The 14,133-nt window shown below is 38.6% G+C and overlaps 1 protein-coding gene across 1 annotated transcript in view; it reads right to left on the bottom strand.

Annotated features, from left to right (window-relative positions):
* Window positions 1-12,316: 12,316 nt before the first annotated feature.
* Window positions 12,317-14,133, bottom strand: part of LOC141166433 (transient receptor potential cation channel subfamily M member 7-like) — a 101,820-nt gene continuing 100,003 nt past the window's right edge. Inside the window, exon 26 of the mRNA XM_073653104.1 lies at window positions 12,317-13,319. Coding sequence (XP_073509205.1) covers window positions 12,404-13,319 — 916 coding nt within the window. The 3' untranslated portion in view covers window positions 12,317-12,403. The remainder of the gene's footprint in view (window positions 13,320-14,133) is intronic.

Genomic DNA, 14,133 nt, shown 5'->3' with positions numbered 1-14,133 from the left:
TACCTGTCTCATCTAAGTATACACTGTTTAAATTTAGGACACTATTAACTTTGCTCCAACAAATTAAAAGAAGGAGTCACATGTATAAAAATTGTTAATTTATTAACACTGTCCGCCAAAGGGTGCAAAAGTAATCAGCACATTATTTGGCACATTATTATACTGTATATTTCCAAAATCCCTCATTGAGGTCAATAGCATTGCCGAAATGGACAGTAGTAACGTAATTGTTGCAAATAAATGAGCCAATAAGTTGGAGCTATTATAATAACTAATATGTCAAATGCTAAATTACAAGCCGCGTCAGTGAAAGTGCATGACATTTTACTTTTTGGTAAGTGATGACTTTCAACATCAACTTTAAAATACAGCCTGTGCTAATTTGAAGAAATGTTCTCCAATATTCAGAGATCATAAAAAAAAGGTAAACTTACAACTTGTGACTTGAGGAGTATCGACTGTTATACTGCTCCTGTTTTAAAAAATAAAAAAATCTTACTACATAAAGAGCTTAATGTTGAGGTGAGTCCGAGAAAAACATCAGCTGACGTTGGAGCGATGACGACGATGAAAGGGAACATTTTCCTATTGAATTTTTAAATAGCTTAACCCCATCAGGCATGCCAAGTCATGGCCTTAGACTTAAGGTGGTCAGCATTATTATGTTGTTGAGAAATTTGAATACAAAACGAGGACTCTGCAATGGTACACGATTAGTTGTAACATTAATGAATAGAAATGTTCTTGAGGCAGAGATTTTAACAGGATCAGCTGAAGGTCATAAGGCATACAGAGAGATTTCCATGCAATCTGCCCTGGGCAATTCACTTTTTGAATTAGCGAACGTCTCCGTAATCTTCTAAATTTTAATTTTGTTTTTCGTAATGCCATTTAATGCCAAGTTATTAATTATGACAACTTTGTTGTTTATCGTGTAAAAAAGGCTAAAAGTGAATAGACATGGGTAATTTGACTTAGTTTGTATTATGTAGTGCACAATTTTCTAGCTTCCGAAATGTATTTGTTTCGGGACTCCGGCTGCTAGTATATATATATATATATATATATATATATATATATATATATATATATATATGAAAAAAATAGTAGAAACAGCACTCCAAAAATAGATGATTTATTAGCTCAGCAAGAGCTGTGGCAACGTTTCGGCTGAATACAGCCCTTTTCAAGCTTGAAAAAGGCTGTATTCAGCCGAAACGTTGCCACAGCTCTTGCTGAGCTAATAAATCATCTATTTTTGGAGTGCTGTTTCTACAATTTTTTTCATATGTAAGAAGGTTTGGTATTTACCTGGAGGATGGGCACCCACCCATTAACAAGTTGATTGCTTGTGCTCCTCTTTTTCTTTTTTATATATATATATATATATATATATATATATATATATACAGTACAGACCAAAAGTTTGGACACACCTTCTCATTTAAAGATTTTTCTGTATTTTCATGACTATGAAAATTGTACATTCACACTGAAGGCATCAAAATTATGAATTAACACATGTGGAATTATATACTTAACAAAAAAGTGTGAAACAACTGAAAATATGTCTTATATTCTTGGTTCTTCAAAGTAGCCACCTTTTGCTTTGATGACTGCTTTGCACACTCTTGGCATTCTCTTGATGAGCTTCAAGAGGTAGTCACCGGAAATGGTCTTCCAACAATCTTGAAGGAGTTCCCAGAGATGCTTAGCACTTGTTGGCCCTTTTGCTTTCACTCTGCGGTCCAGCTCACCCCAAACCATCTAGATTGGGTTCAGATCTGGTGACTGTGGAGGCCAGGTCATCTGGTGTAGCACCACATCACTCTCCATCTTGGTCAAATAGCCCTTACACAGCCTGGAGGTGTGTTTGGGGTCATTGTCCTGTTGAAAAATAAATGATGGTCCAACTAAACGCAAACCGGATGGAATAGCATGCCGCTGCAAGATGCTGTGGTAGCCATGCTGTTTCAGTATGCCTTCAATTTTGAATAAATCCGCAACAGTGTCACCAGCAAAGCACCCCCACACCATCACACCTCCTCCATGCTTCACGGTGGGAACCAGGCATGTTGAGTCCATCCGTTCACCTTTTCTGCGTCGCACAAAGACACGGTGGTTGGAACCAAAGATCTCAAATTTGGACTCATCAGACCAAAGCACAGATTTCCACTGGTCTAATGTCCATTCTTTGTGTTCTTTAGCCCAAACAAGTCTCTTCTGCTTGTTGCCTGTCCTTAGCAGTGGTTTCCTAGCAGCTAATTTACCATGAAGACCTGCTGCACAAAGTCTCCTCTTAACAGTTGTTGTAGAGATGTGTCTGCTGCTAGAACTCTGTGTGGCATTGACCTGGTCTCTAATCTGAGCTGCTGTTAACCTGCGATTTCTGAGGCTGGTGACTCGGATAAACTTATCCTCAGAAACAGAGGTGACTCTTGGTCTTCCTTTCCTGGGGCGATCCTCATGTGAGCCAGTTTCTTTGTAGCGCTTGATGGTTTTTGCAACTGCACTTGGGGATACTTTCAAAGTTTTCCCAATTTTTCAGACTGACTGACCTTCATTTCTTAAAGTAATGATGGCCACTCGTTTTTCTTTACTTAGCAGCTTTTTTCTTGCCATAATACAAATTCTGACAGTCTATTCAGTAGGACTATCAGCTGTGTATCCACCTGACTTCTGCACAACACAACTGATGGTCCCAACCCCATTTATAAGGCAAGAAATCCCACTTATTAAACCTGACAGGGCACACCTGTGAAGTGAAAACCATTTCCGGTGACTACCTCTTGAAGCTCATCAAGAGAATGCCAAGAGTGTGCAAAGCAGTCATCAAAGCAAAAGGTGGCTACTTTGAAGAACCTAGAATATAAGACATATTTTCAGTTGTTTCACACTTTTTTGTTAAGTATATAATTCCACCTGTGTTAATTCATAGTTTTGATGCCTTCAGTGTGAATGTACAATTTTCATAGTCATGAAAATACAGAAAAATCTTTAAATGAGAAGGTGTGTCCAAAAATATTAAGGGATATATGTCATCAGATTCATGCTGCCTGAACTATGGACAGTATCAATCAAAGCCTGGCTGTGCATTTGAAGCCAGGTAGTATTTCAGAGAAAACATACTTGGAACAGACAGCAGGAGACTATATGGAGAGACTTGACTAATGCAATGACATCCCTAGCCATCTTATTGCTGCCTGCTTCAGTTGATTGATAGGTCTCTCCTTAGTGTACATAAGCAAAGACCTGTCAATCACCTGGAGTGAGGCGTGTAGATGCTGATCGGGAGCCAGACTGGAACAGTCAGGTGTCTCCCTATAGTCCCAGGCCGACTTTTTAGAATATCTTTTCTCTGAACTGTTGCAGTGCTTTAGAGGAAAATATACTTGGTTGTAATCATGCAGCCAGGATCTGATTAATGCTGCCCTTGGTTCAAGCAGTATGAATCTAGTGACAGGTTCCCAATAAAATAAGGTTCCCCAGGTAGCAGCGCTATCTCCAGGCATATCAGGTAAATTATTATCTATCGTGTAATAGATATACACTATACTGACCTTTAGTAATGCTGCTGTAGAGTCTGCCTGGGGCAAGTCTTCACATGACATCGATCTACCATCCAAATCAACTACATTGGAGAGCATAACACCAGGAGAAGAAAAAGCAAACCTAGATTGTTACCATTTTTCGAAAGAGGATTTACCTTAATGCTTGACATGATCATTTGTTTTTAACTATATAGGTTCATCACTTTGTACAGACAAATTCTACAATTGATCTAGATTTGCTAAAAACCTGAGCCAACAGCCTTAGATCTAAAACAGGCTAAAATTCAGCATCAGTGCAAGGTAAGTAATGCATTTGCAACAATAGTCAGCATAACCAAACACTTTACCCTTTCCCCACATAGCCAGTTTTAGCTTTTGTGCTTTTGTCTTTTCCTCCCCTTCATCCAAGAGCCATAACTTTTTTATTTTTCAGTCGACATAGCTGTATAAGGGCTTATGTTTTATGAGACAAGTTGTAGTTTTGATTGACACCATTCATTTTAGCATAACATGTACTAGAGAACAGGAAAAAAAATTCCAAGTGCGGTGAAATTGAGAAGAAAAGCAATTCTGACATTGGTTATTGGATTTATTGTTCCCGGTGTTCACTATGTAGCAAAATGACCTGGTATCATGATTGTCAAGGTCAGTCCAATTACGGCAATACCAATCTTGTCCAGTTTTTTTTACTATTTTGTTGGGGAAAAAATTTTGGGCGATTTGTAAAAAAAAATTAGTTTTCTTGTGTCATTTTCCAGGACCGATAACATTTTTATTTTTCTGACAATTAACCTCTGTGAGGCCTTGTTTTTTGCAGGGCAAACTGACATTTTTATTGTCACAATTTTGTGATCTATATATAACATTTTGATTGCTTGTTTTTACTTTCTTTGCGATGTTGCGGCGACCACAAAAATGCAATTTTTTCTGTTTATGGTGTTCACGGATCTGGTTGATTATTTTTATATTTTGATAGATTGGAGTTTTATACCAAATATGTGTATTTTTTTATTTTTTAATATCTTTATTTTTAATGAGGAAAAGTGGGATGATTCAAATGTTTATGTTTTTTGTAGTTTTTTAAAATCTTTATTCTTTTACTTTTTGCTATATTTGTTAGTCCCTTCAGCGGACTTGCGCCTGAGATCGTCTAATAACTTATACTATATACAGCAATGCAAAATACATCAGTATTGCTGTATATAGCACAAATCATGAGTTTCCTTTGCAGCACATCCACAGGCTGGGTTTCAAAGGAATACTGTAATGGAAAGCATGGGAGTATTCAGCAGACCCCCAGCCACCACAGCAACCCATCAGCATGCTGCAATAGCGCTGCGGGGGAGGGGGGTGGGCGATGGGCATGATAAGCAGCGTGCCCCTGCACTGCATGCTCTAAATGCCGCTGTCAGAGATTGACAGCAACATTTAACTGGTTAATAACTGTGGGCAAAACTCAGCTCCACTTGCGCACCACTCAGCGCCACTTAGGCCTCTTTCAAACTTTAGATTTTTGAGTACAAGTGCTATCCACGATTTTCACGGATAGTTCTTGCGCCTGTGATAGTCTATAGGGCCATTGAGATGTTGGATTTTTTCCTCGGACCAATAGTTTGTTGGAAAATCGCGGATACATGTCCGAATTTGATTCAAGGGCAATGCAAGTCATTGGGTCTGTGAAAAAAATCAGACCGCACTTGGATAACATCAGCTGCCAGAATGGAGAAGGTGGAGAATTTTTTTTTTTTAATTTCTCCACATACAAGAAAATTGGATGACATTCAGACCACACTCGGACCACACTTTGATCAAACTCTGATCAGACTCTGATCAGAATAATCGCTCCGTTTTTCTAAAATGTGGAAAAATCGGAAGTGTAAATGAGGCCTTATAGGCAGATCCTGTTAAAGATCCATTATAGGGCAGGCTCAGTCTCTGAGCTTTCTCCATACACCCAATCCTGTACATTTTCGGTGAATGTCAGGAAAGGGTTGAATAAAACAACTAAAAATGAGTCCATAGAATGCAGAAAGCCTGCACAAATTCAAGTTTACAGTCCAGGAAAAAAAGTGATTTTCAGTATAAAAGGAAAACAAACTTTAATAGTATTATGAATATAAAATATGGGAAAACCGATCTATATGATGCCAGTGAGAGCGACATATGTGGCCTGCTCTTTATCAGGAACAGGGATCCAGAACCCCTCATTTACAAAGTCTAAGCCATGAAACGTTATCTGTGGATGGTCTACACAAAGCATTCAACCATATCGGTACATGGAGTATACATTACATACACTGGCTTCTGGATATCGGAGAAGAAGGTTGTTGTAATTCCTTTAGTTCTGTACATGAATGTGTTTTTCTGAGATTTTCCTCATTGTTACAGCATAGCTGTGATTGAGAATAAGATAAATGTTATCCTTAGGGTCATCCTGGGATTCTCACAAAGAAGCACATACCCCTCCATCCCTCACAGGGACATAGTTAGTGAATTTGAATGCAGAATCTGAATATATCTGATTTCAGTGGGACCGGCCGACCATCTAATGTACATAGAGCCTCTAGATTATGTCGGAGCACAAAGGGATGGGGCAGTTTAATTTCCAACCCCCTATGCTTTTACATAGAGGTGTCTGGCAGCGGCTTTCTCCTCTCTCTTCAATGAAAACATATGAACACTCGGCTCAGAGTCTCCATTTTTGGATTTTGAACATTAGCTTTCTTTATTGGTAATTATTTATTAGTTATTATTTCTTGGCTATACTATTGCACTGGTCAATATTGTTTAGCTAAACCCTTTACCAAACTTCTTGGCAGTAAGGATAGAAGTAGTGTTGTCTCAGGAATATAAAAGTGGCCAAATCTACCTCCATCCATCACAAGTGTACACTGCCTCTGCGCCCCCAGCCTACAGTTATACATCTGGAAATTTTTCAGACGTAAAGTGTAAGGTTTCAATAGGCCTCAATGCACTAGACAGGGGCGAAAAGAATGTTTTTCGGCCTTCATCTGGGCGATATGCATCGATATACCATTTAACTGTATAGGAAGGCACTGTAGACTGCACTTTCCTATACAGATGGCCACTGCAAAGAAAAGTATACCATGCGTATAGTGTATGTTTCTTGACAATGGGTCCCTATGGTTGATGGAAGCCCCGGCATCAATCCTGACTCTGGCCACTGTCGGGCCTATACCTCCTGAGTGTGTGTGCCTGACAGTGAACACAAACACAAGACATAATGGATCGCAAATTGGGAAGTATTTACTGATCGGCGGTCGTTTAATAGCCTGTTTACACAGGCAGAACGCGCTTAACAATGCACAATGAATGATCTGTAATATATTCTCCGTGTGCAGAGGCTGCCATTATTCTCGGCAGCTTGAGTCCTGTTTACACACATGCGCTCCCAAGAATAATGCCGTACAAAAGATCATTTCACTCGATGAACGAGCATTTTGATTGTTCATTGAGCGCATAGTAGCCTGTTTAGCCTGCAATGTTATCATGAAAGTATATCCTAGGAATGCTTGTTAACAATAATCTTTTCAGTGTAAATGCACCTTAAAGGGAATCTGTCAGGGGGACTTCACCCCTCAAACTACATATATGTGCACGTCGCTGTTTTAAAGGCAAGTCCAGCAATAACTTTACATGGCCAATCCATTCCTCCATTACTGAAAAATTAGAATTTGAATTGTTATGCCAATGATTTATTTGTTGAGGTTAAGCTTCTGTCACTCCAGCTCTATTCTCCGCTCAGTGCCGCCTCCTCCTGCCTGACTAACGACTCTTTTGACTGAAGTCACATAAAATAGAGGCTGTAAATCAAGCATTAGGAGACAGCGCTGAGGAGCAAATAGAGCTGGAGTGACAGAGGCTTCAGACCTATAAATAGTTCATCAGATTCATTTGTATGTTAATTTAAATGCTGATTTCTCAGCGGACTGGACATGTAAAGGTATTGCTGGGATTGTCTTTGAAAGAGCTACATATAAATAGTTTTGGAGGGTGAAATCCTGTTGACAGATTACCTTTAAGGCCACGGCCCCACTATGAGTATTTGGTCAGTATTCGGTCAGTATTTTTTTCCAGGAGTGGGAGCCAAAACTAGGTGAGGAACAATCAGAGAAAATGTATAATAGAAACAAGTCACCAATTCTGCATTTATCACCCACTCCTGGTTTTGTCTCCCACTCCTGAGAAAAATACTGACCGAATACTGACCAAATACTGATAGTGGGCCAGTGGCCTAAGACTGATTTTATACATAGTAGAATTATTGCAGGAATTTCAGTGACTGACAATGAGTTCCATTTATCCTAACATGAGTGTTTTTTTGTGCCAAGCACATGGATTTCTCCAATCCCTATTGAAATAAACAGAAAAGTCAGATATTTCTGCAAGAAATCTGCTGCATATGACATCCTTGGTATTAATACATCATTATCACACAGCAATGTTTTCCTGGATCACACAGTGCGAGATACAGGCTCCATAACCTGATATCTACAACATATCATTATATATCTTACTGTCATCCCTTGATTATTCTTTAACAGTTTAAAAAAATATGTCTATTATAAAAACTAAAATTACCTCTATGACAGAAAACTCTTGCTTTTCTGCGCGATCCTTGATTCCTACATTAAAAGAAAAACAATATCATAAATGACTTATAATCACAGTCACCATCATTAAAAGGGTTCTGCTATTTAAAGGGGTTATAAAGCAATCAGTACTAAAATTATTAGAAGTGTGCAAACTTTTTGATTTATCCACAGCCAAGACTTTTCATGATCCTTTGCATTTTAGCTTGCTTGCATCTGTACTGCTTAGTTTCATAGTTTTTAGGATTGAAAGTAGATATACAGTACAGACCAAAAGTTTGGACACACCTTCTCATTTAAAGATTTTTCTGTATTTTCATGACTTTGAAAATTGTACATTCACACTGAAGGCATCAAAACTATGAATTAACACATGTGGAATTATATACTTAACAAAAAAGTGTGAAACAACTGAAAATATGTCTTATATTCTAGGTTCTTCAAAGTAGCCACCTTTTGCTTTGATGACTGCTTTGCACACTTGGTATTCTCTTGATGAGCTTCAAGAGGTAGTCACCAGAAATGGTTTTCACTTCACAGGTGTGCCCTGTCAGGTTTAATAAGTGGGATTTCTTGCCTTATAAATGGGGTTGGGACCATCAGTTGTGTTGTGCAGAAGTCTGGTGGATACACAGCTGATAGTCCTACTGAATAGACTGTTAGAATTTGTATTATGGCAAGAAAAAAGCAGCTAAGTAAAGAAAAACGAGTGGTCATCATTACTTTAAGAAATGAAGATTAGTCAGTCCGAAAAATTGGGAAAACTTTGAAAGTGTCCCCAAGTGCAGTTGCAAAACCCATCATGCACTACAAAGAAACTGGCTCACATGAGGACGGCCCCAGGAAAGAAGACCAAGAGTCACCTCTGTTTCTGAGGATAAGTTTATCCGAGTCACCAGCCTCAGAAATCGCAGGTTAATAGCAGCTCAGATTAGAGACCAGGTCAATGCCACACAGAGTTCTAGCAGCAGACACATCTCTACAACAACTGTTAAGAGGAGACTTTGTGCAGCAGGCCTTCATGGTAAAATAGCTGCTAGGAAACCACTGCTAAGGACAGGCAACAAGCAAAAGAGACTTGTTTGGGCTAAAGAACACAAGAATGGACATTAGACCAGTGGAAATCTGTGCTTTGGTCTGATGAGTCCATATTTGAGATCTTTGGTTCCAACCATTGTGTCTTTGTGCGATGTAGAAAAGGTGAACTGATGGACTCAACATGCCTGGTTCCCACCGTGAAGCATGGAGGAGGAGGTGTGATGGTGTGGGGGTGCTTTGTTTGTGACACTGTTGGGGATTTATTCAAAATTGAAGAAATACTGAACCAGCATGGCTACCACAGCATCTTGCAGCGGCATGCTATTCCATCCGGTTTGCGTTTAGTTGGACCATCATTTATTTTTCAACAGGATAATGACCCCAAACACACCTCCAGGCTGTGTAAGGGCTATTTGACCAAGGAGGAGAGTGATGGGGTGCTTTGCAAGATGGCCTGGCCTCCACAGTCACCAGACCTGAACCCAATCGAGATGGTTTGGGTGAGCTGGACCGCAGAGTGAAGGCAAAAGGGCCAACAAGTGCTAAGCATCTCTGGGAACTCCTTCAAGATTGTTGGAAGACCATTTCTGGTGACTACCTCTTGAAGCTCATCAAGAGAATGCCAAGAGTGCAAAGCAGTCATCAAAGCAAAAGGTGGCTACTTTGAAGAACCTAGAATATAAGACATATTTTCAGTTATTTCACACTTTTTTGTTAACTATACAATTCCACATGTGTTAATTCATAGTTTTGATGCCTTCAGTGTGAATGTACAATTTTCAAAGTCATGAAAATACAGAAAAATCTTTAAATGAGAAGGTATGTCCAAACTTTTGGTCTGTACTGTAAGTCCATCAAGTTCAACTACCCTAACATGGTGATCCAGGTTATAGGTTGAACTCAATGGACTTAGGTCTTTCTTCACCCTTAAAAACAGGGTATAAATCTTGTGCTGCTAGTACTGAAATATAGGAAACTTGAGGTTTTCTCTACCAAGTTTTCTCCTGCTAAAGAGGTTGTCCAGTGAAAACTTGCAATCACCTATTCCAGGGATAGGTGATAACTTACGTGAAAGTGTCCCACCCCTGGGACCTGCACCAATTGGCAAATAGAGGAAATTTTATCTCCCTTATTTTATCCGAATTAAAAAATGGTGCAGTAGGTCAGACATCAGACTGCAGCTCTACTTATTTTCTATGGGCCTGCTGTAAAAAGCTGAGCCCAACACCATAGGGAATGAATGGAATGCAGGTTGCACATGAGCACTGCCTCTCCATTCTAACAGTAATAAACGTTCCTCATTTTGCTGATTGTTATGCGTCTGAGTGTTCAGACCTCCACCAATGAACAACTGATCAACTATCATGTGGATAGTTGATCATTCATTTTCATTGGACAACCCCTTTAATAACACTGTTGTTCCATATGCCAGTTGTAAAGAGAAGCACACTGAAATATGAAGACCAAATTCGATATGAGGATTTGTCAGATCTCCTAGCCTGTGTTTTTTTCTTATGAAATAACTGTTGTAGAATCTTTTCTTAAAACTATATATTCTTAAATAAAAAAAAACGAAGAACCTACTTACAATTGAAACCAGAAGTTTACATACACTATATAAAAAGACACATATACATGTTTTTCTTAATATCTGACATGAAATCAGAATAAACCTTTCCTGTTTTAGGTCAATTAGGATTACCATAATTTTTAATATTTGCCAAATGCCAGAATAATGAGAGAGAGACAATGTTTTAAGGCATTTTTATTACTTACAGCAAAGTCAAAAGTTTACATACACTAAGATTACTATGCCTTTAAACAATTCTGGACTGCCCATATGATGATGTCATGTGTTTGGAAGCTTTTTGGCAACATCTGAGTTAATTAGAGACACACCTGTGGATGTATTTTAGCCAAACCTGAACCACACTGCTTCTTTGTGTAGCATCATGGGAATGTCTAAAGAAATCAGCCAAGATATCAGGAAGAGAATTGTGGACTTGCACAAGTCTGGCTCATCCTTGGGTTACAACTTCTGGTTTCAACTGTATGTATAGTGAGCATAAAGTGAGTAGGCCACTACAGATAGGAAAAAAGCTATATCATGTCTATAAACACAGTACATTTGAAAGAAATTATCACACCTGACACATGTTTTGCTCCTAGCTTCATCAAGCACCCCTTGAAACGCTCGTCGGGTGTGGTTCTTTCATGGACTGGTGAGATTGCAATATGCCACTGTGCTTGTTCACATTTCCTATCTATGGATTTTACACCTTTATTATTCCATGATATCTTACTCTATTCTATTTGGTCTTTGCACAAATTTTCTATGATACCCTTCATGTATTGGTATCCGTCCGTAATATTAGGACCGTATACTATTATATATTGCACTATTGTATTCACTTTTATATTTAGTCAAATATATTGTGTTTATAGACCTACTCTGAAAATTTGTACCATGTTTTCTATAATTCATGTTTGCTCACCAGCTATGCTTGTCTTGTGTCTCACATGTTTTAGCAATTTTTAATCTATTTTTCAATAAAATTTAATTTTATTTGTACATTTTTGGTGCCTTGTACTTATTCTCTAATGATTTTTTTAACTATATTTTATGCCAATACTTTTTGTTATTCGTTCTACAAATATATGAATAAATTTAGAACTGGGTGTTACCAGTTGGGGGATGTGTCCATACAGTCTGACATTATTCATAAGTGATGACAGTATAGCACTGTGTATGACACACCCAGGGGTGTAACTACAATAGGTGCAGGGGTTGCAATGGCACGCAGGCCCTGGTACCTAAGGGGCCCAAAAACTCCCTTTGGCCTATATGAAAAGACTAATACTTATAAAGACTTCAAATAATTGGGGGACCCAATTGGAGCTTTTGCATTGGGGCCCAAGAGCTTCAAGTTACATCGCTGGACACACCTTTTTGACAAGTCAAATGTTAATGTTAGTGTATTCATAAATTCCTATGATGATTAACAGAGGAATTGGGAAACTCAGCATTCCATGAGATCATGATCCATAATTATTTTATGGGGTATATAAGTATTTACTAAAATTAATATATTAATAGAGCCGACCTTTATCCCCCTACTTTGTACAAATATAATTTGGTCATTCTGTTTAACTAATGCTGAAGCTAGACTTGAACAAAACTTAGTAAGCTGAAGAATATCACTATATCCAAAGAAGGGTAGGCAAACAAACGACAGTAATGTTACCTGGACTTTTAGACTGTTTCCAGAGTTTTTGAAATACTCCTGTAATTTTATTATTGTTACTGTGCTGATCTTTACATTTTTTTGCAATAGTTTCACGGTTATCGCCATTTGGTGACAATACTGGTAATGGTTGTTCAGTTGTCTCAGCTTCCAGTTCAGAAGATAATTTGGAATATGGACCTCCATCTCCAGAATTATTTTCATAAATAGCTTTTCCATCATCATCAGTAAATGCACAATTGACAAATCCTTCCTCTTTGAATGTTTTACCAATCAATGCTGAACTGGATGAATCTGGACTTTTTGGTAATGGACTCTTTTTTGACTGAACAGTTGTTGATACATTTATAACTTCAGGAACCCTCTTTGGTTTGGATTCAAAAGTTGCAAGCGTTACATGAGACCTGCTTTTTAGAGATTTCTGTTTGCCATTATCAATGTTATTATCATAGTAAGCTCCATGCTGAAATTCCGGGAGATGGTCAGATAAGTAAAATGAAGCTTTATGTACAGGAGCGAAATCTGACCTATTGATTTTTTGCAGTGAATTTGAAGTTTTAGTAAACTTTTCCGTACCAGGTTGTGAGAAAGAGCGAGCCCAAATTTGGCTGCTTTTGCTAGTTTTCCATGCGGTTGATTGTCCAAGTCCATCATCAGTGGTTTGTTTTGAGAGGCTTAAATCACAGGACATCATGCTATGGCTCCATTTGGATTCCATGGCTTTTTGTGCAGTGAGGGTTTTTATTGAATCCAGTGTAAGACCTGAGAGATCCTGCAGGTGGCCAATGTGATCATCTAAATGGTGAAGTAAACTTTTAATGAAGTTGACATGACCTCTAACATCCTTCATGTCTTCAAATACATCTTCAACTCTGCAAAAAATATAAATAATGGAATGTAGTGGATGTACAAGCCCATATATGAACAATCAATAATTTATAATGGAGTCATCAAGAATGGAGAGCATTACAGAGACCACCATGTAAGTATAAGCATATATAAAACCTCTCAAATATATGTATACACTAACAAAAATATAAATGCAACACTTTTGTGTTTGTTCCCATTTTTCATGAGCTCAACGCAAAGATCTAAGACTTTTTTATGTACACAAAAGGCCTTTTTCTCTCAAACATTGTTCACAAATTTGTCTAAATGCATATATAGGGAGAGACCTATCACTCAAGGGCAGTGGGCAGGGAGAAGTTGCCGGGGACCCTCCTATCCAACGAGTCTCCCGTGCATTTCAGTCCAGGGCGGCTATTAAACTATGTTTTCTCTGAAATTCCACTGTGTTTTAGAAAAAAACATAAATGGCTAATATTATGCAGCCAGCATCTGATTCATGCGGCCTATGAATCGGGCAACATGTATCAGCTGTCAGGTTTCTTTTTAGTCACTTGAAGTTATCTCTCCATTGTTTCTCTATTTTAAGGGATGTGTGAGCCTTAAGGCCCCGTCACACATAACGAGATCGCTAACGAGATCGTTGATACGTCACAGTTTTTGTGACGCAATAGCGATCTCGCTAGCGATCTCGTTATATCTGACAGGTAGCAATGATCAGGCCCCTGCTGTGAGATCGCTGATTGTTACAAAGCTTCCTGGACCATTCCTGGGTCGTTGCGCTCCCGCTGGGCAGTGTGCATCGCTTATCAACTACCTCGTTAGCGATTCAGAACTGAG

Source organism: Phyllobates terribilis, unplaced genomic scaffold (assembly GCF_046119375.1).
Source record: "Phyllobates terribilis strain yellow unplaced genomic scaffold, ASM4611937v1 Scaffold_11__3_contigs__length_659146591, whole genome shotgun sequence".
Taxonomy (NCBI): domain Eukaryota; kingdom Metazoa; phylum Chordata; class Amphibia; order Anura; family Dendrobatidae; genus Phyllobates; species Phyllobates terribilis.
The sequence above is the reverse complement of the archived record's forward strand: the minus strand, read 5'-3'. Positions and strand labels throughout refer to the sequence as shown.